This window comes from Gymnoscopelus braueri (genome assembly GCF_963280865.1).
Source record: "Gymnoscopelus braueri genome assembly, chromosome: 10".
Classification (NCBI taxonomy): domain Eukaryota; kingdom Metazoa; phylum Chordata; class Actinopteri; order Myctophiformes; family Myctophidae; genus Gymnoscopelus; species Gymnoscopelus braueri.
In genome coordinates this window covers 32,251,556-32,276,318 of record NC_137611.1, presented here as the reverse complement: position 1 = coordinate 32,276,318, position 24,763 = coordinate 32,251,556, and the positions used below count along the sequence as shown (strand labels likewise).

The 24,763-nt window shown below is 41.5% G+C and overlaps 1 protein-coding gene across 7 annotated transcripts in view; it reads right to left on the bottom strand.

The window, feature by feature from the left end:
* Window positions 1–24,229, bottom strand: part of pde4ca (phosphodiesterase 4C, cAMP-specific a) — a 75,123-nt gene extending 50,894 nt beyond the window's left edge. For 3 of the 7 annotated variants that reach the window (XM_080440443.1, XM_080440445.1, XM_080440447.1), the window contains exons 1-2: window positions 24,071–24,229; window positions 22,257–22,474 (exon numbers count right to left, since the gene is read on the bottom strand). In XM_080440443.1, the coding sequence (XP_080296569.1) occupies window positions 22,257–22,474; window positions 24,071–24,106 (254 nt within the window). In that variant the 5' untranslated portion in view covers window positions 24,107–24,229. Of the gene's footprint in view, window positions 1–17,856; window positions 18,469–22,256; window positions 22,475–24,070 lie in introns of those variants that run through there. The other 4 variants (XM_080440446.1, XM_080440448.1, XM_080440451.1 and 1 more) reach the window with 3 other exon arrangements.
* Window positions 24,230–24,763: the final 534 nt, after the last annotated feature.

Genomic DNA, 24,763 nt, shown 5'->3' with positions numbered 1-24,763 from the left:
CCTAAAATAGTGACAGTCAAGGACATTATTCCTTCTTAAATGAACACATAGACTAGAGAGACCTGCATGTATACACTTAACACACAAATACAAACACCGGCCCACGCACACACACAGTCCCCCTTCCGCCAGCAGTGTAACAGAGCTTCAGAGTGTTCTCTGTATGTGCAACACGGTGCTGGAACTAAGTGAACCTTTTGAAGAAAACCAGACTCCAGTGTCATGGCTCTGTTCAACATCTTCACTTTCTGTCCTAAGACAATTGCTTTCTAAAATACTGGATAGCATGGTCAGGTAGAAAGAAAGACAGAAAGAAAGAAAGACAGAAAGAAAGAAAGAAAGAAAGAAAGAAAGAAAGAAAGAAAGAAAGAAAGAAAGAAAGAAAAAGAAGGAATGGAAAAAGTAACTCATAAAAATTGTGAAGCATGATACATTCTGGCAAACCTAACATTTGCAGGTTTTTAATACTCCATAATTTGAAGAAAGAAAGAAAAAAAAGAAAGAAACAACAAAAAAGGGATGGGGGAGTTCATGACATCATGCTCTGACTATGCTGACTGCACTGCATGGTAAGCGTTGCCGGATAACAAGGACCAATGAAAAGTCAGTCTGCTTTTGAAGTGTGGAGTAATGTTAGAGAATACAGAGGTGTGTACCATGAGACAAGTCAGGTGTGCCGTGGGATTTTGTGACAATCATATATTATTATTGCAATATATACAACTATACAAAAAGTGGACAATATCAGTACTTTGTGTGCACTCATTTCCCAATAGAGGCTAATTCCATACCCCAAAAAAGAACAATAACTTATATATCTATATCTATATCTATATATACATATGGCTTGCCCATTGCCCATTTGCCAAATAAAACTCCTTGTATGGTTTGTTCCTCATACGTGACAACACAGTGAGTCTGAGTTCATTCTTCTAAACATCAAATCAAGCTCAGTGCAGAGTACAGTACATACACTGAAGATATACTGTGTGTGTATGTATGTACTGTAATATACTTTATGTTCCCAGAGGATTAATGTATCAAATGTTGACATTGGAACGCAGAGCCTTTCTGGAACTGCCGAATGCCTACATCAACATGTAACAAGCCCTGCGTTTATTGCTAATCTCCTCATAGCCGTCTTTACAGTATATCTGTACTGTAAAGGGAGTACGCACAGTGTAACTTAAAAACGACAATCACCAAGCTTTTTTTTAACCCTTTCTCAACACCAACCTTTAGAAAAACCTTTACAGCCTTATTTATCCAGAAAGGCACGCACACACACGCGCACACACACACATGCGCACGCACACGCACACGCACACACGCACACACACACACACACACACACACACACACACACACACACACACACACACACACACACACAAGTGGCCCCAGCATCAATTCCATCCACATCCACCTGAACCAGTGAAGCCTGTCACAGGTTAAACAGTAACTCAGCACATTGGTTATACAACTAAACAAGGTGTACATATGCAACAAAAGTAACCGGATATGGAGGGAAATCTACAGTGTAGAAGCAGACATAGGTAGAAAGGAAGAACAAAATATCCAGCAAACCGTTTTGTGGTTTGTAACAGATACAAGGCAAGAGCAGGTTAAGCCTGATTTATACTTTGTCATACAACATTGTTGCTCACAGAAAATCTGTTATTTTTGGCGAGCGACGTGGTTGTACACGACAAACTAACTAAGGAGCTGAGAGTTATGTGTTGGGTAATGTACCAGGGATGCAAAAAACACACCAGTCTTGCAATGGAAAACTAAAGGGCGCTGATACTGAGTCATGGCAAGATATGCAACAGAGACCCTCAGTGGTTCTAATCTCCACATTGGTCTCCAGAGACAAATGCTGCAATCTATCTTCACCTGGTGTCCAGGGTCTAAATTGGACCTGATTAGATTGTCGGAGTGAAAACCAGCAAGCCATGTTTGAAAAATGAAGCTCAAGACATGGTAAGCCAACGTCAATAAAAATTTATATACATATTATAAAAAACATTTCCCACAGTCAAACAAGCGAAAACAAATGCCCTCCCAGCACCAATAGTTTACTTATACTTAACAAAGCAGCCGGAGCAGTTGTCTCCATGGTAAAAAACTCAGGCTTTCCAAATGGCTGCCGCTAGCAGGCCTGCCTATATTTAACTGAGCCTCGGTGATGTCAAATTAAATGTCGTGTTACAGCATGTACTGTGGTAAAGGCTATCAGTATGTCGCCTTATGAGTCATTAGGCTGCCATCTGCCAGCCATGATGGGGGGCTGGGGGGCGGTATGTTCTGAGGAAGGGGCACAATACGCGCACACACACACACGCACACACACACACACACACACACACACACACACACACACACACACACACACACACACACACACACACACACACACACACACACACACACACACACACACACACACACACACACACACACAGGCATATCCATGCATGCACAAACATACAAAAACATAAGGACAGGACAGGCGTATGCAAATGGAAATAGAATGGAAACACACACACACGCACGCACGCACGCACGCACGCACGCACGCACACACACACACACAATTAGTCAAAGGCATACACATGTGCGCTCATACAGTACACATGAACACGGCATGGCTCTCGTAAAGTCGCGGCGGGATGCAGGCACATTCAGCAACAGTGTGGCTGGAGGTGATCGCTCCAGCAGCTGGTGGAGTGTATCTGGGATTAACTAGAAGCCAAGAAATGCCCCGTCACAGTGCTCACGTCATCACTCTAACCCTGGAACAGAACATTACCAGAGAGGGGCTCATACACTGGCCAGGTGCCTTTGCAAACAGGAGATACAAATACACCCGCTGCTGGGCATGCATAAAGGCCTTCCCCCAGATCCTTAACTCTATAACCATAACCTCACCAAAGTAACCAAACATGTTTAACCCATTCAATCTGGGAACGCATCGCTGTCATTTTAGATTTCTTTGGCTATTCAAAAATAGCAGATATACAAGCTCATATGAGTTTATAAATCTGATATTTTTGAAAAAGAAAATGCAAATCTTTGACTATATATCTTTTAAAGCAAACATTTGTCAAATATTGTATTCCAGGGACCTCCAGAAGCAAGGATTTGAGTTACAAATGTTCGCGTAAAAAAAATATATATCCAAAGATTTGCACACATTTTCATGATTAAAAAAAATAGCAGATCTACAAGCTCTTAGCATGGCACTCGGTGCCGCGCTATGAGCTTGTATATCTGCAATTTTTTTATATCCAAAGTATAAAATAATGGTTAAAGCTAAAATCTAAAATGTTCCCAGATTGAATGAATTGAATTAACCACTTAGGCTCTATTATACATTCACATTTCTTTATAGCAAAAATGGGTGACCTACAAGCTCACTACACGTTGCAATACGAAGCGTCCTAAAATGACATGAAAAAAATGACCAAAATACAGATGCGAGGTTGAAAGTGGTTGGTGGTGCTAGGACATATGTCACAAAATTGAAAATAAATACTGTCAAAACTCCATTTCATGTTGTCTTTAAAAAGTGGACAAATGCATTAATTATTAAAGTCATGATTTCTGTGCAGTAATTTAAATTAAGCCTGGATAAGTCAGGGTTTGAATCAGGGACCTTCTGACTGACAGGTAGACAACGTACTGAGCTACTACAACCCCAGAATTGTCATTGACAGAAAGAAGCCCATGCACAGCTGATTTGTTAGGAAGCCAAGCCCTCTACAATATTCATTAGCTCAAGGAAGCTTGATTTTTTTTCATGAACAAACTTCTCTTCAACTGGGAATGGGATTTTAGATAATGGTCCATACATTGTGTAGAAAGTTTCGTCCAGATTGCTCAAAAATCAGAGGAGAAGTTTGAATTGAACAGTTTTACATATACTTCATAATGGCGGAAGGTCAGGGGTCAAAGGTCCAAGTGGCATAGTTGTTCCTCATGAGCAGACACATATATGTAATGGGGTTTTATGGCTGTAGGTTAAAACGGTTCATGAATATTGATGATGACGGTTCCTTTGTTAAACTATCTTGAGCAATATACCAGACCATGCACAGAACATGTATCGCAAGGCATCATAACTAAACTACTTCTCAAATTGTTGTCAAACATTTTAAATATATACATTGAGGCCTACTGTTCTACTTTGCTACATGCTGAGTCTAGCATCAATCTCCATGTATATCCTAGACACTTCCCCCCTCTAGTGGTTATATTTAATACTCAACCCCCATACTTCCATATTACCAGGAGTGGGAGGACCAACACTGAGAAGCTACTTTTTATGAATTGGCTATTGAGCATCAAGACTAACTAAATGAAGGTGTCATGTTTCAACATTCCCATAGGCCCAATATTTGTACATCTATTTTTAGTTCTAATAAGACATTAGCTGCTTTTGAAATACCAAATAAGGCTCTTCTAACCAAGTCTAATCCTTCCCCTACCCTTAACCCTAATAATTAACAAATAAGTAACGTATAAAAAAGAACACATTCCTTCCAATGATACCTCAGACTAGAGTTTAAACATAGGTTTCCAGGAGAAATGTGTTCAAGGGCATAATGATGACCTTTGTGAATAAACATTGTTTTTGGTCGTGTCCTCGTCATCCACGAATCTCAGTATAAACTTTTGCTAACAGGGAACAAGTGTGCCTTGTGTTTTCCCTTGTCTCCGCACAGGACTGTGGTGTTGTACAGTAGCAGTGTGTGGGTCTTTGAGTTTAGACAGTGTTGGTGTGGTGCTGCTGCTGCCGGGGGCCTGGCCGGCCCACAGGGATCGATAAGGCTGTGTAGAGGCGATTGGGGAAATCAGTCATGCTGAAAATATGGAGCACAACGGTGACGCACGCAGCAGCCAGCCTGCCGGCCCACCCCGCCACACAGCCCCTATTGACTATTCTGGGGTGTAGATGGGAGGGGGGAGGGGAGCGGGGGGGCAGGTGGCTATATTTGGGAGCACGTACTAACTTACACCTTTGGTGGGGGTCACCTCACTTGACTTTCTCTATCTTTCTCCTCATTCTCCCAACCCCAACACCCCTCGTCTCTTAATTACCCCCCCCCCCACCCAGAACGTTCCCTGTCTCCACTCTGTCTGTCTGCCTGCCTTCCCCTCGCTCTCTCTCAGTCGTTATCCTTGTCCGAACGTCACCCTCTCTCATGGCTATCTCTATCTCTCCTACTCTACTCGTCTATCTCCATCTCTCCTGCTCTGACCTTTCGCGTTATCTCCTTCACCTCATTTTCCTCGCTCAGTCACTCGTTGCGTCTGTTTTTTCACTTCTCACTCGCATACCCTTTTCTCGGTTCACTGTGTTCTTTCGTAGATCATAGTACCTTTCTCATGACCACACATCCTTTAAGTGCACACTGTTCATTAGTTCACAGATAAAGCTTGGACAAGTTTCTCTGGACAGTCTGCACCTTTTTAATCCTACTCAACTGACATAGTAGTTCAATTTAGCACAATGAATGTGAGGCCATGGAAAGAGCTAACCACTGGCTCAGTGGTCACAGAAGGAGGTTCAAATCCCACTTGACTTGAGTATTCATTTAGCATGTTCCCAGTGTAAATGTTTGGTACTTGGTAAATTAAAGCCCTGTTTTAGTGGGACTTGAAGTGTGTGTGTGTGCGTGCGTGTGTGTGTGTGCGTGTGCATGGGCATGTGCACGCGCACGCTCTGGTCACAGTTGAATGAATAGTGCCCTGGTACCATTAGTAAAACAAAAGTACCGAGCTGTCTCTATTGTAATGGAAACACATCTGCATTATAAGAGACTGCTTTGTCTTTCAGCGTGCATGTGCGTACATGTGCACATTTGGGCATGCCCGCAAGAGTGTGTGTGTGTGTGTGTTGTGTTTTGTCCTTTCAAACCTAAACTCCTATAGAAATATCTATAATAACATGTTGATCTCTACCTTCCAGCAGGGATTGTGCTTTATGCTGTTGCAGGCCACAGAGATCCATGTACACATCAGGTAATAAGAGGCACTTGTTGCTTCTGTATTTCTGTCTGTGGTCTGAAATCTCCTGCTTTGATCTCCTCATATGATTCCAACAAGCTCACGGTGGAGGAGCTTGGATGACGCGCACGAGGCACATGGCACAGGTTCAGAAAACCTCACCGCACACAGCAGGGGTTGGCGAATCACAACAGCTCACCTGTGCTCTACTGTTCTTAAACTCTGTGGCCTTCTCTCTTGTAATATTTCCAGCTAATTGTTTCAGAGTACTACTGTGTCCAGCTAGTCAGCTACACACTGGTTACATTTCTTCTGTCTCTGGATTGAAATGATTACATTTGTTAACTCTATTCATATTGTGTAATTATAAGCGTGTGTTTATATTGTGTTTTGTGTAGTTGTCCGTTGCGTGTTGTTTTATAATGGACCACAATGGAAACAAGCTTCGGCTTTTATGTGTTTAATCCATTTTGGTGTTTTTAATTGATGATACTGTGCTTTTAACTGTTGCCAATAAAGTATTCTAAAATATTCTATTATCTCTCTCTTGCTATATACTATGTACTGTAGATATATGTTCATCATTTGATATATAGAGTACAGTATATACCTATATGTGTGTGTGTGTGTGTGTGTGTGTGTGTGTGTGTGTGTGTGTGTGTGTGTGTGTGTGTGTGTGTGTGTGTGTGTGTGTGTGTGTGTGTGTGTGTGTGTGTGTGTGTGTTAACTCGTACTGTATATATTAAAGCAAACAATGGTGAGTCTACTAGTCATGATTTGTGTGTCTTGTTTTGAATTTCCCTTACATTAAAGTAATGTATAAAACAGATTAGAAGGGAGGTAAATACGGTTGACACAGAAGCCTGGAGGAAACTGTATTCCATAACTCAGCTCCAGGCACCCTGCTAAATTCATGTGTGCTGCTATTTCTGTTGTGTGTCCTAGAAGACTTCATGAAAAAAACAAATTTTGACTGAAATGGTCCCAGAGCTGGAAACACGGATTAAATGATAGAACCCGTGTCAGTCCCTGTCATGTCCTTGTTTTATTGATCACAGCCCTGGCCCAGACTCTGGGTACGCTCATCATGGCATGTTTGATCAGGGTGACTCTGTTTGGCTCTGGCCATAAGGAGAGGTACATCACATCAGTTTCCAGAGGCCGAGACATTGATCCAACACCACACCACACCCCTGCCCCCAGGGTCCACAATGCAGCCATCCACAACACACTGTACAGCAGCAATGCTGCTGCTGCCAAACACACATTGACTGAACAGAATAGCATATGCACACTAACAACACAAAGCAATGCCACTGTAAACAATCTGACAAGGCAACATCCTCTATCCAGTTACCAATCTGTTGCTTGCGTTTGTTCCCCAGATTCTCCCATAAACATAATAGTATGTTTGGCAGTTTGACCAAAGACCAAAAAAAGAACATGGTGTAAGAAATGTACACAAGATTACCCTTTTTAAATTTGTACACAACTTTTGATGTACTCTTCATCAGTGGCTGAAATCATAACAACTCTGAACAAAAAGTTTGTAACACACTATACAGTACATACCCGATGCAAGAGTGCCTGCGTGTGGAGAAGTTGCCATGCATCTTCCTTGAGAAACGAGAGTCTTTGTTCATCATTTTACTGGCTGGGTGACGGAGAGTTTGGTCAAAATCATCAAAATGTCAAAACGACAGCTCCAGTTGGCAAGGAGGGATACAAGGAAACAGGACGGAGCTCCTCAATAAACCTGCGTGATGGAAACCCCCCATGCTCTCACTGCATGGGCTTTAGATTGAGCTGTCCAATTCCTTAATGTCGTCGAGCCTGCTGTACGGCACAGCAGAACTAGCCCCCCGGTGAAGGGCCCCGTAGGGAAAACAGGTCCGTGGACGACAAATGCAAAATAGAAAAGTAAAAATGCAAAACAGGAAAACACAAAGGTCTATGGCATCTAGTAGAAAAACAACGATATGGGGATAATTATGCTCTCACCAATCAGTCAAGTGTCTACAGGCTGACAGCAGGCCTGATGAGCCACTGCGTGTTTCTTATGTAAGAAAGAAGCAGGTGAAAAGAATATCGTTGGACATTCAATATGTGGATCAGCCTCTGGTCCCAGCAGATATTATGTCCATCTTTTGAAAAAGAAAGGACATTGTGCATGTGTGACTGTATGTGTGTGTGCGTGTGTGAGAGAGTGCACGCACGTGTGTGTGTGTGTGTGTGTGTGTGTGTGTGTGTGTGTGTGTGTGTGTGTGTGTGTGTGTGTGTGTGTGTGTGTGTGTGTGTGTGTGTGTGTGTGTGTGTGTGTGTGTGTGTGTGTGTGTGTGTGTGTGTGTGTGTGTGTGTCAGTGTGTGTGTCAGTGTGTGCATGAGTGAACGACCTAAAAAGGCAAGGAGAGTTGCTCGCTAGTAGGAGCCCATCTCATGGCAAGTTTGAGCATCACCTCACTGGCAGGGAAAAAGTCCAGGCCAAATACAACTCAACGTAATGGAGGCTGGTATCAGCTGTCACCACTGATCTGGAACTAATTCCCTCCTCGTTTTCCCTTCAGCTCATTACTGACAAGCCAAGTCCAACTTCTCTCCACACTTTTTTTATTTTTTGTTCTTCCTCGTATTCCTAAATAGGAAACGACAAGCTTGGAGTCTTCCAAATGGGCTGTGAACTGACGAGAGTGAATTCCTCCAAAATGAGACTCCCGAATCCTTTATGGACACTTTCAGCGTTACTTGATACGGTGGCTGTCTGCTGTAAGCCCAGGACTTACCTCTCGCTGCGTTATTAAACTCAACAAACTGAAGAGCGCTATCCTTTGCGGGGGAAAAAGGGGAGCTGGAACGAGGGAGTTGAGAATAAGAAAGTGAATGCTATAATCCCATAAGATGCTCCCTGGAGCGTGCAGATCCAGTCCCTGTCAGGGGTCCTGATAAGAACCTCTACCCTACTCTACGCTACTCTCCTCTTCAGTCCAGAGAGTGGTGGGACCGAACTCTGGCTTAGAACAACAAACAACAACAGTTTCTCCCCTGAGAGAGAGGGGCAGAGAGAGAGAGAGAGAGAGAGAGAGAGAGAGAGAGAGAGAGAGAGAGAGAGAGAGAGAGAGAGAGAGAGAGAGAGAGAGAGAGAGACAGGGGGTAGATGGGGGATGGAGGCAGGGCAAGAGAAAGAGGGAGGGTGGAGAGCAGGGAGAGAGAGAGAGAGAGAGAGAGAGAGAGAGAGAGAGAGAGAGAGAGATGGTGAGAGAGACAGGGGGTAGATGGGGGATGGAGGCAGTGCAAGAGAAAGGGGGAGGGTGGAGAATGGAGAGAGAGAGAGAGAGAGAGAGAGAGAGAGAGAGAGAGAGAGAGAGAGAAAGAGAAAGAGAAAGGGAGAGAGAAAATAATTTGCACAGAAGAGAGTGAGAGAATAGAGAGATAAGAGAGCATGAGAAAGTGTTGTAGTGTGAACAGTGCTAAGGGTGTGGTACGACAGTGCAGTTGTATACTGTATGTTAACAGTCATTGCCTTGGCCTGAAATCTTGGCCTTTTGTTTTTAGCTTTGACTTGTTGTCTAAAAACATCAAAATACTGATATTACTTGATAACATACTATTTTGTCAAAGTGGACTGTGGAAAGTTTTATAATAGGGTAGTGTTTCACATCTACATTGGCAATTGAGGAAAGCACAACTCAAAGCATTGGATTCCATTTTCTAAGGATAGAAGGGGGCTTAACTTAAAGATGGCCTAAAATGGTATTTAATTCCCATATAGTGATGTATTTCCTAGTGAAACAGGAGCTGTGCACGTCTCAGCCAATCGCAGTGATGATGGGCAGGGTTGATCCACATGGAGCTTTGCAACCTCCAGACGCTGAGCAGATGCACGTCTTTTACCCAGCTATGAGCACTCATACTGGTAATGGCGAGTACTGGACATGACGCGCCTGGAGGTCACGTTGGCCACAAAGTAAACAAACAGCAAACATAGCAGTGCTGAGTCAAGTTTCTGCTGCATTGCCTATTTCTTGCCTCAAATGTTTTCAGAAACATATTTAGCTTTTTAGTTTGTAATGCACCTCCAAAATCGGTTTCACTTACAGTATAACGCAAGTGCCATGCACGAATGCAAAAAGTTGCACTGTAAACTTCCTCGGCTTCCTCGGGTCCTGATGGCTGCAACCCACGACTTACAACAGTGAAAACTAAACATTCTTCAAAAACAGCATAATACTCTGCCATATAGTGGCATACTTTTCTGATGTTTTTGCTGCTGAGTGCTGACCAATTCAATATCTGGGGTGAGCCTAGACTGAACTGGTCTGGGGAATCCCTGAAGTTCTGGATTCGGATTGTACTGTAGTGTAAGCTACTCTAAGGTGTTCTCCTGTGAATCTTTCCCTGTCCTGCTGCACTCTCATCCTCCTGAAAGGCAACAGATTGCCTAATTTAAAGAGGTTGATGGTCAGTGGAATCCCTGTTACAGATAGAGGTCAGTGTTACTCACTGCTGGCCAGGGGTGTAACAGATCTGGTTCCAGGGTGAGGTTGCTCTTATACACGGCTGGACAATCAACTCCCCCTCTTTGTCTATCTATTATTACAATTGGCTTAAAGGGATACTTCACTTTCGGGCCGGGGACACATTTAAAAAAAATATTAAAAATAAATGAAAAAAGTTATGGAAAATTCATGGCCCCCTCACGACACGCAGTGTCCTACTAATGTGTGAGGGGGCCATGAATTTTCCATAACTTTTTTCATTTATTTTTAATATTTTTTTTAAATGTGTCCCCCGGCGGAAAGTGAAGTATCCCTTTAATTCCACGCCCCGTTCTGTGTTTATTCTGTGTTTTTTGTTTGTTATCGTCGTTGTTTGGCTAGGACTGCTCACGTGGCGCAGTTGGACCAGCTAATCATTTTGCACTTACTATCTCTTCTTTGCAGTCACTCACGGTAATGTCCGTACTCCATTGTAGCGACCCGAATCGCGGAAAGACAACATTATTAACCACCTTATAGTCTTGTAATGACTTGATTTAAGGAGGGAATTAGCGTAGTTTCGCCCCAATGTAGCAGCAGGTAGGTAGAAATAAAAAAACCTCACACTGAAACACAGGCAGTTAGTTATAGGGTGCACATCTTTGCCCAGCTCGCTCTGATGCCTTTGTATGGTAAATACAACCGTTGAAAACTAAGCTTTCATCAGTCTGCTCAAAATAGTTGACCAGCAGTTGTCCTACAATTACAATAGCCTACTCACTCGCAAATATTACAGCAGCCTACACTGAATGTCACATGAGAGAACAGCAGCATAAAATCAAATAGATCTGTCTGTCTGTCTGTCTGTCTGTCTATATATATATATATATATATATATATATATATATATATATATATATATATATATATATATATATATATATATATATATATATATATATATATATATATATACATATATATAGCGATGTCTGTGGCGACGTGAAAAAAACAAAAAAACAACAATAAATCGCTGGCACTGGTGAGTAGTACATTATGGAATGTGTTGTTAATAATCATAATAAAATAATAATAATCCTAAAAACCAACATGAAAAATAAATTGTGGCTCACAAAAATCGTGATATGATATTTTGGCCATATTGCCCACCCCTATGAATAGTTATATCAGCATGCCCATACATGGGCAATTGGGCATATACTCAACTGACATCAGGGATCTCCATACAAGGGAATAAAAGGGACAAGGACTGACAAATACAGAGATCTCCATATATGGCCATAAAAGGGACAAGGACTGAGAGACATACAGATCTCCATATATGGCCATATCTGTCACAGCTGCAGTGGCACGTACAGTAGGTGTCGAACTCTAGACGCGAGGGCTGCATATAGCGGCCCAAACTTCTAGTACTATACAGTGCACATTCAGAGCACGTATCCAATTGGAACGCATGCAAGTTTTGAGAGGACCGATTGCTTGGCCCCCAAAAGTGCTGCTTGTATAGCATTGTTGAGAACAAGGCTGCTTGGAGCGTTTTTGAGAACCAATTATCCATCAACTTCTCACTCGATACTGCACTCCCTTGCATCCTCAGCAAGAAGTGAAGTTGATCGGATGAACTGTTCCTGAAATATGCGAAAGACGACATACCTACTTACTGTACATACAGTACATACATAGATTCCTGGAGTTTGTACATACAGCACTTTACCCAAAATACAAAAATAATCTTCCTCAATCAACAGCATTTTCTCTTCCTCTCCTAAATTAGGTCATAACATTGCTATCAGTGGAAACAAAAATCTGTGACAATGTTTTGTCAAAAAACAGTCAAACATAAACAAGACAGCTTTCCTGCCTCTGCCCTATCACTCACCAGACAGAAATTTCCTTCTGACCTCCAGTGCTCACAATGCACATAGCAGCCTCTAGTGGAAAATAAAGAGTATTGCAATGTTGATTTTGTTCAAATTCAAGCATTCAAGATAATAAAGCTCTCTATAGACAGGATTAATATCACTGGGTACATCTGCAATACACAGATGCTAAAAGGTACAAAAAGGGGTCAGCAGGTAGCAACATACTGGAACTAGGAGAATACCAAACACAAGGATACTACAGAACCGGAAAAAAGGAAAAATAATCAATATAAATACAGTATGAGTACAATATAAAGTATTATGGTACCAGTATAGTAGTCATAGAAATTATCGTTAGGACAGCAATGAATGCAGACAACCCCCAATTACACCAAGAGCAAAAACACCTGTCTAAACAGTCCTTAACTAATATTTGTTATTTACATTCCAACACCGCAGTGAGAAATTGAGTGGTTTTGTCAACAGCACTGTCGTTTAGATTCCAGGTAGAGTTTTAGAATAGAATAGTTTCTAAATTGAAAGAAAGGTTTTGACAAAATAGCTGATGATACACCATAGACAAACTTGCCATACAAGGGCAATGATTTATTTGCATTTGGGTGCGAACAGGTGATGTTTTCTCATACTGCTTACTGTATATTGTTAACAGATCTAACCAAACCTACTGTATCTACTGTCCATATAATATTAAAGAGAACCTTGCCTGTTAACATGGTTACCTGTTTGCCAGGTAACTGATAACAAATGAAACTGATAGGACATTTCAATCATCTAAGCTTTTACAACCGCCCTCCAGTGACCCCATTAAAACTCCTCACGAAAATCACTTCCAAATATTTACTTCACCAATTCAAATTAGGTGAGGCGATACACACCCATGCAGTGGTCAGGCTATACCTTCTTGTGTTTTCTTTCAAGAGACAAAACAAATTGTACTTGTACTTGGGCTTGTAAAACCAAAAAGCTGATGTGCTAGAATTAAACAACGCAGACATCCAAATCCAAACTCACATTCAAAGCATTTAAATAAAAGAAACCAACTGTTATATTGTTTGTCAATAATGTTTGACAATGCTGTGTGTTCATAGTGACTGTGAGTATGCTTTATGACCTTCTGACAGACTTTTACACTCATGTCCTCTGGGCCTTTTTGGTTCTACATTACACTGATCTCGGTGTCATGGTTCCATATCTAGTTACTCTATTTCTGTGCTGCTAATTTGAAATTCCTGGTTAATTGATTTTCCTCTAATACATATTAGTTATTTTCCTTTATCTATGTGTATTATTTTTGGAGCACTTTTCATTTAGAAGTAAATCAAAATGAGTACTAAATAGAAATGTAGTTGTAAATAAACATTCCTACGTTTGTGTCTCGGCATGTCATTTCTTTTCTCTTATTTACATGCTTTGAGGTTGAGTGAGAGCTTTGCCTTTGGAAGGCCTTATAGAGACAGACCATAGGAATGCTGGGAAACATGGGTATACGTGCAGCTCGCGAGCTCAACTAGCCCAACCATTACACCATCCACGAGCACCACATTAACATGGGGAGGGGGGGTATTTGCCTTGAGTCAACTGTAACTCCCTCTCTGCACTGTAAATCAATGATGTTTACTTGGCGAAATTCCAAATTGTTGATATCTAACATCACGCTAAAATGAGGAACCAGCTTCTTGACTCGACTGCAGATCATAACGGAGAGGCTTTGTACAAACTGCACAGACCCAGACCCAGTGGCTGTCGGAATTTGTTATTACCCTACTTCAATACGTAATAACATAACAAAATATTAACAAACCACTTAAACCCAGGGTCACTCAAATAGCTTAACCTGAGGGCCACATTAGAAAAATGGCAAGGGGCTGGGGGCCAGTTGATAAAATGGCGGTCCTACTGGTGACCTTGATAACTGACACTGTATTTTGACAAATCAAACACAGTGGTAAAGGATAGGGGTGAGATGCTTGTTGGGGTCAGTCAGGTGAGTCAGTTGAGTCAGGTGACTTGCGGTTCCGCTGCCTGACTGGATGATGATTATTAGTGTAATAGTAATTTAATTAAAGATAAGATCATCTTTTTTTATTCTATTGTCAATAAAAAAAACTTCTAATTAAAATTGTTTATATAAACTATTAAATATATATATATATATATATATATATATATATATATATATATATATATATATATATATATATATATACATACTTGTAGATCTGATATATTTGTACCTATTTTTGCCAAATGTTCACCTGTTACTGTATGACATGCCTAGAATAGGGATGTTGGAGTTGTGGTTAAACTTGATGTACGGGTTAGGGTTAGGGTTTTTACAAAGCACCTCACTGAACCACAAGCATTTGGCATCCTGAAGCAATCCTCATGTTTACAAATAATGCCTTTCTGATAATGGCAAACACAGTTCTTACCAAGGGAGAGTGTGTCGGTTCATGTAGTATTCTCCATAAAGGAAGACATAATGACACACACAAAAAAGGAACCAGAATGCTGCTGTCTATGCAAAAAAAAAGAAAAAATAAAGAAAATCCATTGGTCTATGTTCCTGTGAATGGAAAAAGAGGCATAAATCACTGTAGACACTTAGAGAAAATAACTTCAACAGTATATACTGATCTCCCAGGGATGTTTTTTTTTCCTCTGCGCCAGACTACCAGTTTGTTTAATTCATCTTATTTGCCAGCCATCCTGCTATAACTCACTTCAAGCCGTTTATTTCTGCTCTGACATTTGGGGACACTGTACAGTATGTATCCACAGGGACAGCTATGCTTTTCTTCAAGGCAGGATCCCGGAGCTGTGTAATATTAAATCCTACAAAACGCTGAAGTGTTCATGTTTTACCTCAAGTGAGGGCATGGGTTCCCCCTCGCCCCTCTAATATTTAGATTCTCAACTGACAGTCTGACGTTAATGACACAGATTGGCTGGAAAGATACAGCAACCCTTAGAAACGGAATGTTTCCACAAGTCTCCAGGTTTACAGGGCCGTATCTGCGAGCCAGGACCATTAAACGCCTGGGCGAAATTATCCCCTCGCTCTGAGTTTATAGGGGTGAATGGACATGTAAACACTTTTTGAGTTGGCTAGTAGTGGGCCCTGGCCCCTTGGTGAATGTTTAATACTGCTTTATTGCCAGCAAATGTAAAACAGCGTTTTTTCTAGCAGATTCTTGGGTTTCCCTCAGGCACTTGTGTCATTCTACAAGGGTGAATATTAGCATTGTAACTACAATTAATCAATAGTAGTAGGGATATCTCATTGCAGACATTACTTTACTGTTTCTTGTTTTTTGTCTCTGTTAGAGTGAGAGAGTGAGAGAGTGAGAGAGTGAGAGAGAGAGAGAGAGAGAGAGAGAGAGAGAGAGAGAGAGAGAGAGTTTTGTACAACCAAACACACAAATTAGCCAGAAACCATGCAAATGAGCTTGACGGAGGGTCTGTGTATTTTCCATTTCTTTGATGAACAAATAAATCCGTTTATATTATTCTCTCAAGCAATTAAGGTCAAGCATTCTTTCTCGTCTCCACATAACACAGGTAAATATTTGATTATCAAGGGCTAGGAATGGCGGCGGTGACGCCATGAGGGGGCCATAAAACTAATACTATCAACAGGTTCCGCGGGGGCTGTCTGACAGGCCTCCTGCATAGCAGCTGTTCTTTCAGCAAACAAACTGCAGCACCTCTACACGACTAGGCAATATGATTATAGAACAATCCTGCATACTTCTGACTGGGAAAACATCAAAATGCATTTGAACTGATGTTTGTTTACAATGCATCGTACTGACTTTAATCACTTAAACCGTATACTTTGTTGTACGTCAAAGTAGCAAAAATAGCACATGTTCACAATGTGTCGCATTGCGATGCATTGTGAGCTTGTAGGATCTGCATTTTTTGCCTATTTTTGCTGAATGTTTGCCTATTATTATGACATGTCCAGACACTATTGGTTCATGTGGTAAAAAAAATACAAAATAAATAAATGAGGAAACTCAAAGCAGCGGAAAGCAAATCCTAATATCCTAATCCTAATATAATTTTGCACATGATCTACTGTACTGTCCAGTATTGCTCCCTCGTCCATCGACAGGTATGTATGTTGCTGGCAGACTGAAAGATGAAGCTAAACAGAGCAGTGGAAAAAAAAGCAAAGTATTGATGATTCATTGGCAGGATGTGAGTGTGTCATCTAGAGGTGGTCTGAACAAAAAAAGAAAAAAGAAAGAAACGCCTGTATCTGACTGACAGATTAAAGTGGTTCCCTGATAAAGGAGTGGAAAAAACTAACTGCTGATCAACTCATATACAGACGGGATGCCATGTAGCTCTGTGTACATAGAGATGCTGCCTTATGGAGGAAAGGTAGAGGGTCAACAAACCATTGGAAAAATTATACTGCCATGAGACATACAGTACATACGTATATATCGGTAGGATCCCGTGTTCTCTCTACTGTACTCTGCAGCATTTTCCTAATCACTAGTACATTTAAAACCATTCAGGAAATGCTTAGTAGTTATACGGAAATTACAGAGATATAATTACTCATTCTTAACAACTGGAAGCTCAAACTCCCCACTAAATAGAAAGACAAATCAAATCACATCAGAGAATCTTGGAAAGCCATTAGATGGCATGCACCTCCTGTGTTATATTAAAAAGAAAATACTGTAACAGCTGGCTAGGGAAGATACAAAAGCTGAATCTTCCTTCCTGGAGGATTGCGCCCCGAGGCAAATTCACACAGCACAGATTTAGAAACGTTCCTGAGAGCACAGCTGATTTTATTTTAGCAGAGGAGAGGACACTATGTCCGATAACCTGGCAGTGGATGAGGGTCTTGTGCTCGGGATGAATCTAATAACAGAGGCTTAAGGGCAACTGTTTCTGCACAACCTAAAGGTTGGAACTCTACTGTAAACACAAAACCAACACTTTAACTATGACTGGAGGCCAACAGTTAGCAAAGATCGTATCCAACAATGACTTGCATTCAAACTTCATAAGAGTCGCCAGCAGCCCAGCACTAAAAGTCATTTTTAGCAGAGGAATATAGTAGAAGGGGGAAAGAAATCATCTTATATCACACACAAAACTATTCACACTAAAAACCACAACAGGATATACCATACCACTTCACAAAGACATAGCCAGTCAGACAGTATTATACAAGTGGTCTCACACTCAGGGAAATATGACCTTATAAATATGACTAGATTAGATTATTATTATTAATTTAGTTCTGTGTTTGATTTATACATCTCTCAAATACGATGGACTATTATTATTGCGATGCAGTATTTCACCAAACTACACCAGATCGAACTGTACTGGTCTGCTGAAGAATGTTATGGTTCACCCTCATTTCATCCACACTGGCCTATAGGTCACACCAGCACTCGGCCAAGCCCTGCTGACCACAGTGTCATGTTCTCTACCTGGGTGTGTAGGCCAGAGTGAATCTCCTCTGGAGTCTGATGCTGCGGTTCATCAGCAGCTTCCTGAAGAGCAAAGGAGAGTTTCGGGGTGAAGCTCGCGGGGAATCCCTGGGTGAGATCCTGGGGGAGCCGCAGGGGGACACCCCTCTGGACCTGGGCATGAGCTGGATAATGGGCAGTCTGTTTGCCTTTGAATCCTCCATGTGCTCTTCCTCAGAGCTCTCAGAGCACGGCTCGCTCATGATTTAACGGACAGCTAGTGGGTCCCTCTGTCCTCGTTCCGGCTTGGTCACGTTGGTCCAAGCGAATCAGTCTCTCTTGTCCGTTTCTCTCTTGAAGCACAAAGTCAAGGCACAGTCATGGTATACAACAGAAGCAGAGGTGTTTGCCAGTTAGTCCTTTGACCTTCGGTCTTGATCATCCATGCCCACGGAAAAACTCACTTCATTTTGGTTTGCTTCATGCTTCCGTGCACAAATCTGACAAAATTCCATGGCAGTTCTTGGCCCAAGACATAACCACTGAAAGAGGCACTCAAACACTCAAAAAGAGACGCAACTGAAAACAAAAACACATCAACCTGTCTACCTGCCTTTTTAATATGGACTGCCCTTTTTTCCTTGAGTCTTTCCAATGATCATGGCTGAGTGTTGTGCTGGGCAATAGACCTCAAACATTAGTGTTGGTGCACTCTCCCATCCTCCTTCCCTCCCTCCCTCTGCAGGGCTGACCAAGCTTTGTTTACATAACTGCTGGGCCTTCCCTCTCTCCCAAACTAAATATGGATGTCTGATTTATACAGAGAGGAGAAGCATGACAGATCATCTCAGTCTCTCTCTCTTTCCTCCCCCCCCGTCTAATCTCACAGAGAATATTGCTCGTCAACTCCACCGCGATAATTACTTCCTCTCTCCGCTCCTCCGGAGTATAAACATTAAGACGTGACTTGACCGGCCCAGCCCTCCGGCCCAGCTTCCCTGCTCTCCCCCTCGTGGGTTTTCAGCCTTCTCCCAGAAGGGCTATTGTCAGTGACGCGGGTAGTTTCCTTGGAGAGGGTGCTGTTTGCCTTTCACATGCTCCAAGTGTATCAGGAAACAGTCACATGAAGGGCCCGCGCACACTATAAAAAGCTGAGGTAGATAAAAGTTCTAAAGACAGCATGGGTCCCGTCACGGTGGTGGTCTCTATCTGTGGCCCTCCTCACCCCCCCCACTTCCAACCCCCTCCGGGCTCTTTTATTTATCACCGGGGAACAAAAAAAGGTCTGGCTGTGATCTTAGGACTCCCAGCTGAATGCTGTGCCGCGGCCACTAGAATAACTGACCTTGGGAGCCAAACATCTGACGTAGGAGCTGAACCTGTGGTAAACAGCCGGTGAGGGAGAGAGAGGAGGTGCTGTTCTTCTTGCAAACTCAACTCAACAAGATCCCGTCTTGTTTGTTTTTGCCCCCCGTTCACCTCTGACCCGACCACAGTCCATTAGAAGCTATTTATGGGACATTTTTGTATTATTGACACATGCACGTCTCTGTAGAAGCAGTTGCAGAAGGAAATTCATTTTTTTGTTTATGAGTGATACAGATATACTGTAAAAACAGACTCAACTTTCAAACATATTTGAACATCCTGTTTATAATTATAAAAGCTACTGTAATCTTTGCTCCTAAATTTGTATTCGTTTCGAAATGGATAAATGTGTTTGTGTTTATGTGTCCTAACAATGTGCAAACTATACACACTATCACTGATTCTGATTGCAATTTGCCAAAAGAGAAATCCTTGAATACAAACTAAGCGTGTACGTGATATTATATCAGAATACCTTTTCAAAGATATTTTTAGGGCAGTAGTGAGAAGGGGTAGAGATTGGAGAGAGACCTGAGATACATGACAGGAGGTGGATTCAAACCCAGGTCCTCGTGACTCTCCATGATAAACTGTGTGCAAGACGGCACTAAATGTGGTTCATCCGAGTACAAACATGAATCTAAAAGTCATAAAGCTACAATAACTTTCTACTTTGGAACCATACTTAAGTTGAGGCTTAGAAGTAAATGTACAAAAGAAAAAATATATGAAAAAAAGTTATTGATGTTATAATGCAGTGGTTCTGCATTTATTGGCATGCCATAAACACATAAAACAATCTGTATCCTGAGAAAGCAATTATCCTACTGGTCATTTTGGTATCATACAAAACCAAACAACTTGACAATATGAAGATAGTTGCGAATGAGAAAGTCCCTACATGGTCTATGCCATATAACGTTTGAGCTGTAAACACAGATAAGAGGCAGGGAATGACTCATTGATTTAAATCAAACAACATAGTATTAAAATATCATCACATCACAATAAAACTGATCATTAACTTCACTTTATTAGAAGCACGGTGACGTTGTCTGGTTTTAAACAAACCCTTCAACTCCCCGTGCACCTGCATGGCCTCACATGTCATATCTCTAAAAACAATTCCCCTGGCTCGGCATCAAAACTGCACTACCAAGGTCTAAACAAGCCAGAAACACATGGCCCCCTCAACAGAGAAACAACACCATGAGAAGCATTTCTGACCTGCCTAAAAGAAGTAGACACGCTGGCAGGCATCAATACCTCAAGAGCGACTATGACAGCTCTGGCAGTGGTGGTTTTAGCCAACGACTACTGGCTGCACCATACAGTGCGTGGTGGGAAAATGTTAGTTTATCCTCTTATGGAATTCTATGATTTTGTATATTAGGACATAAGTAGCCCGCATCTACTGTAGTCCTCGCCATGTCCCAACATTATCCTCATGTGATTCACTTGATTTTTTCCATTAAAATAAGCAGATGCATGGCAGAAGGCATACGAGTGCATCCAACCATTCACCAGTTTGTAAATGCTTCACTATAAATACAAATTCTAAGTGGAGTGGAGAGGGTAGAGTGGATCTGGAAAGACGGCCACTCAACACAGGGAGACTCGGTTTCAACCAGTACTAGTCCATACCCTGGGACTTGGGATCATGACTGCAAATTCCATAGCTTGTGGCAAAATGTTATATTAACAGCTTAAATTTGGAAAAAGTGAAAAACCAGCATCATCAGTCCCGGCATATGCCAATGGCCAATGCCTTCGTGCCATTTCAGATCAATTGAACAACCCTCTGAGATAGAAAAATGCATGAGAACGGCCACGTAACTGTATAAAAGTCCCCGTCCACCGATCTTTGTAACTGTAGCACACTGTGTTCAAACAACAGCTTCATCTGTCCACCTATCACACATCATCAAAGGAGAAGAGGGAGAAAAAAAACCTGCATTCCTTGTATGTACTGTAAAAGTCGGACGTAAAGTGGTTTGCTTGAGATTACCCAAGTCACCTTTTTTGGATGGACACCACAGGATGGGGGACGGGACAGGGGACGGTTTAACTTTTTCCTGGTTTCCTCACTGGTCTCAGACAGTGAGGCTCCTGAATACCTGAATGCACACACACGCACATGCACGCACATATTATACAGTATAGTACAGTACAGTACAGACATGTAAACACCCACATCCACGTGTAAACAAACCCAGACACACTCAGACAGTTGTGAGAGTCTTGTTTAGGAGATGATTTTATCGTTGTCAGACAGAGAGAGAGAGAGAGAGAGCAGCCAGCCATCCTATCACTGTATTCCCTTCTAACTAAGATGTTTTTTAATTAATAGGTTATAAGAGAAATATAATATTAAAACAAAATAGAGATATTGTGGGAGGCTATTCTACTGATGTTACATCAAATGACTTTAGGAAGGGTGGAGTTCCTGTTCCAACCACTGTTGTTTGGAACAGGGCTGTCTGGTGGTAACACTGTTTTACCAAACCAGAACATTTAGATTTTACAGGCAAGATCTTTGCCTTTTAGCCCCCGGTGGACATAATATACATATTTTGCATCCCTGCTCACAGGCTTTATACATAACCTCAGCATTTTTATGCTTTATAAAGTATAAATAGTATAATAGTAGTAGTATAAAAAACGATATATAAAAATGTTATTAAGAACTGTGTCATGTGTCCTTGAATATGCACTGAATGTCCACCCCCATGTAAAGTGTCTTTGGGTACTTAGAAAAGCGCTATATAAATGTAAGATATTATTATTATCATGATTATGTAAAGCATTGCTTTAGATAGATGTTTCCTATCCCTGTTACTTGTATTGGTTTGTATACTTCATACTAAGTGTTTTTAAACTCTCTTTTGTCTGTACGTTTGCAGTGTTTTTAACACCTTAACATAACTCTGTGGGCCAAGTTCATTCATACATTCAGAATCTGTACTGATACTGTACTTCATAGATCCAATCATGTTCACAAGCCAGCATGAAAACCGCAAAAACTAAATGTGGAAAGGAGATCTTTGACTCACAAGGCTCTGGAGATGCAGCTGGTGAGAGTCCCCAGGTTTGTGGGGGTGGGGGTCTTCTCCTCCTCCCCTGTCCCGTCCTGACTGGAGGGTCTGACTCTGCAGGAGAGCCTGGGGAGGTGCAGGGCACCTGAGAATAGCCGCTTCACAGCACACCTCAGGTTATGATGCAGGGCATGCAGCTCAGTGGGAGTCCCTGGTTCTGAGGAGTCCCACTCTCTCTGTGGAGGAGAGTGAACATGTTTGAAAGCATCACATCTGAGACTTTAGGAGGAATATAGTAAGTGTGATTCATATTGTCAAACATTTTGGAAAATCCATTCTGTGGACTTTGGTAATGTTACTAAAGCCTGAGAACTACAAAACATCCTGTGAAATTGGCAAGATATAAAATAGTCGCTCTGCTGTAGACACCTAATTAAAGGATTTCTTTAGTCAAGTGTTTTCATTCTAGTAAACACTTTTGAAGCAATGCCCATCTTTACACTCATTCAGTTTCACACACATTCACACTTGAGAGCTGCCCTGTGCAAACACAATCTTCTGTTGTTTGCCACCAACACACAAGCCCCAATATTATACCATTATGGACATGGTAGGACTCATGGAAAAGTACTTAATTAGTTTCTCTTGTGGAAATGTGCGTGGCAAGTGTTACACGGCGATTGATTGCCCAATGGCCTCAGGGAGAGGTGAGGAAGATAGGCAGGTTGCTCATATTATCTATACACTATAACTACCATCAATTAATTGCAATAAAGCGAGCTATGTTCTGATTTTGTCATTTAAGTACAGTATGTGGAAAGGTGTCATCATGCAAAAACAAGTGATATGAAAAGTGAATCCAGAATAGATTCATTTTTATAAACATTTCTCTTCAAGTTGGTAAATGAATGGCACAGTACTGTTACAGTACATGTATCTTGATTCTCTTGAATCAGTCATGGGAACTGGGTATCCAGCTGTGTACAGTATGTTGAGATACTCAGCAGAGATATTCAGCGGAAGTGTAATGAATGAGGCTTTTAAAGCTGGCCTATTATGAAGGTCTATTTGCGTTCAGGTCCTGTGGCTCAGACGGTATCACCTTTAGCACCATTTTCATCACAGTGAGACGCTGTTTGTGATAAAGCTGTTGTGTTGTGGTTGCCATAAACAATGGTAAGACAGAGGTCTGATCCAGCTGACAGTTTGAAATTCAACACATAAGTTTTATTGTAGCTTTCTGTGACAAAAATATACTTAAGAACAACTTTAAAATCAAACTCCTGTATATTCCTCCTTGTACAGGCTAATCGTGAAGTATATATTTTTTTGTTTGTGTATCTTTGTTAACAAATATCTGAGCAGTGGCAACTACACAGTTGACATCTCTGCTGTAATTGATTCCAAGCATCAATTACACTATAGTAATTGTTGTGCTGCCATGCAATTACTTAAATAACTCACCAGGTGCGAGTTATCAAACCTCTTCTGTTAAGTTTAACGAGCACACATGATGTATACTCTAACATCTGAGCAGTGGGAATTACACAGTTGACATCTCTGCTGTAATTGATTCCTAGCATCAATTACAGTTTAGTAAGTGTTGTGCTGCCATGACATTACTTACATAACTCACCAGCTGCTAGTTATCAAACATCTTCTATTATGTTTACACATGACGTATACTCCATAGGTAATTTGATTAGACAGAGGGTTTATAACAGCATAAAATTGCACTTCGGCATATTTCACAAAGATCTTCCCATAATGCTAAAATAGCACAGGACATGAGCTTGAGCTTGATGTATGTTTAAGATATAGAATAACCTTACCTCTGCGAGGCTGTAAAAGGACCAACTTCGTCTCATCTTGGCCTCTGGTCAGCTAGCTTGGTCAATATTAAATAACAGTATGAGAGTAAGAAGATGGGGACTGACTCTAACATCATATGAAACACTCTGTCGCATCGACGAAAACTATTTCCTGGCCTTCTCCAAAATGTTCTCCTATGAGCTGTATGACAAGAAACACAGCCAACCACCCATGCAGTCAAATGTTTTGTTTACATCACAGGTATTCTTAGGATGACGATGATTTGGAGCAACGATCAGATTGGGTTCAGGTTGGTCGTATAGATGGGTTGATTTCATGACAGGTCATTTCTCACGTGTGACTATCTGAGAGTAGAATCAGAGGACCTCGTGCAGCCAGACCATCTGGTTGGGCAGGGTGATGGTGCAGGCTCTGAGAAAAAAACACCAAGAATCATTTCTTGTGAACTTTGACGGCCACAAGCACCGCTTCCTCAAGAGCTATACTGTATATAATAGGGCCTGAGACAGTGCAGATCACATGCTCGCTGAGATATTGTGAAGTGATAGCATCACCGTCTCCTGAACCCTGTCCGCATGACGCAAGTGTTTACAGAAAGTACAGCAGTCTCTTCCCTTCTGAACTCTGATTTTCATACATGCACAATAAAATCCTCAGTGTTAAAAACTCTAGTACAAATGGACTAGTATAAA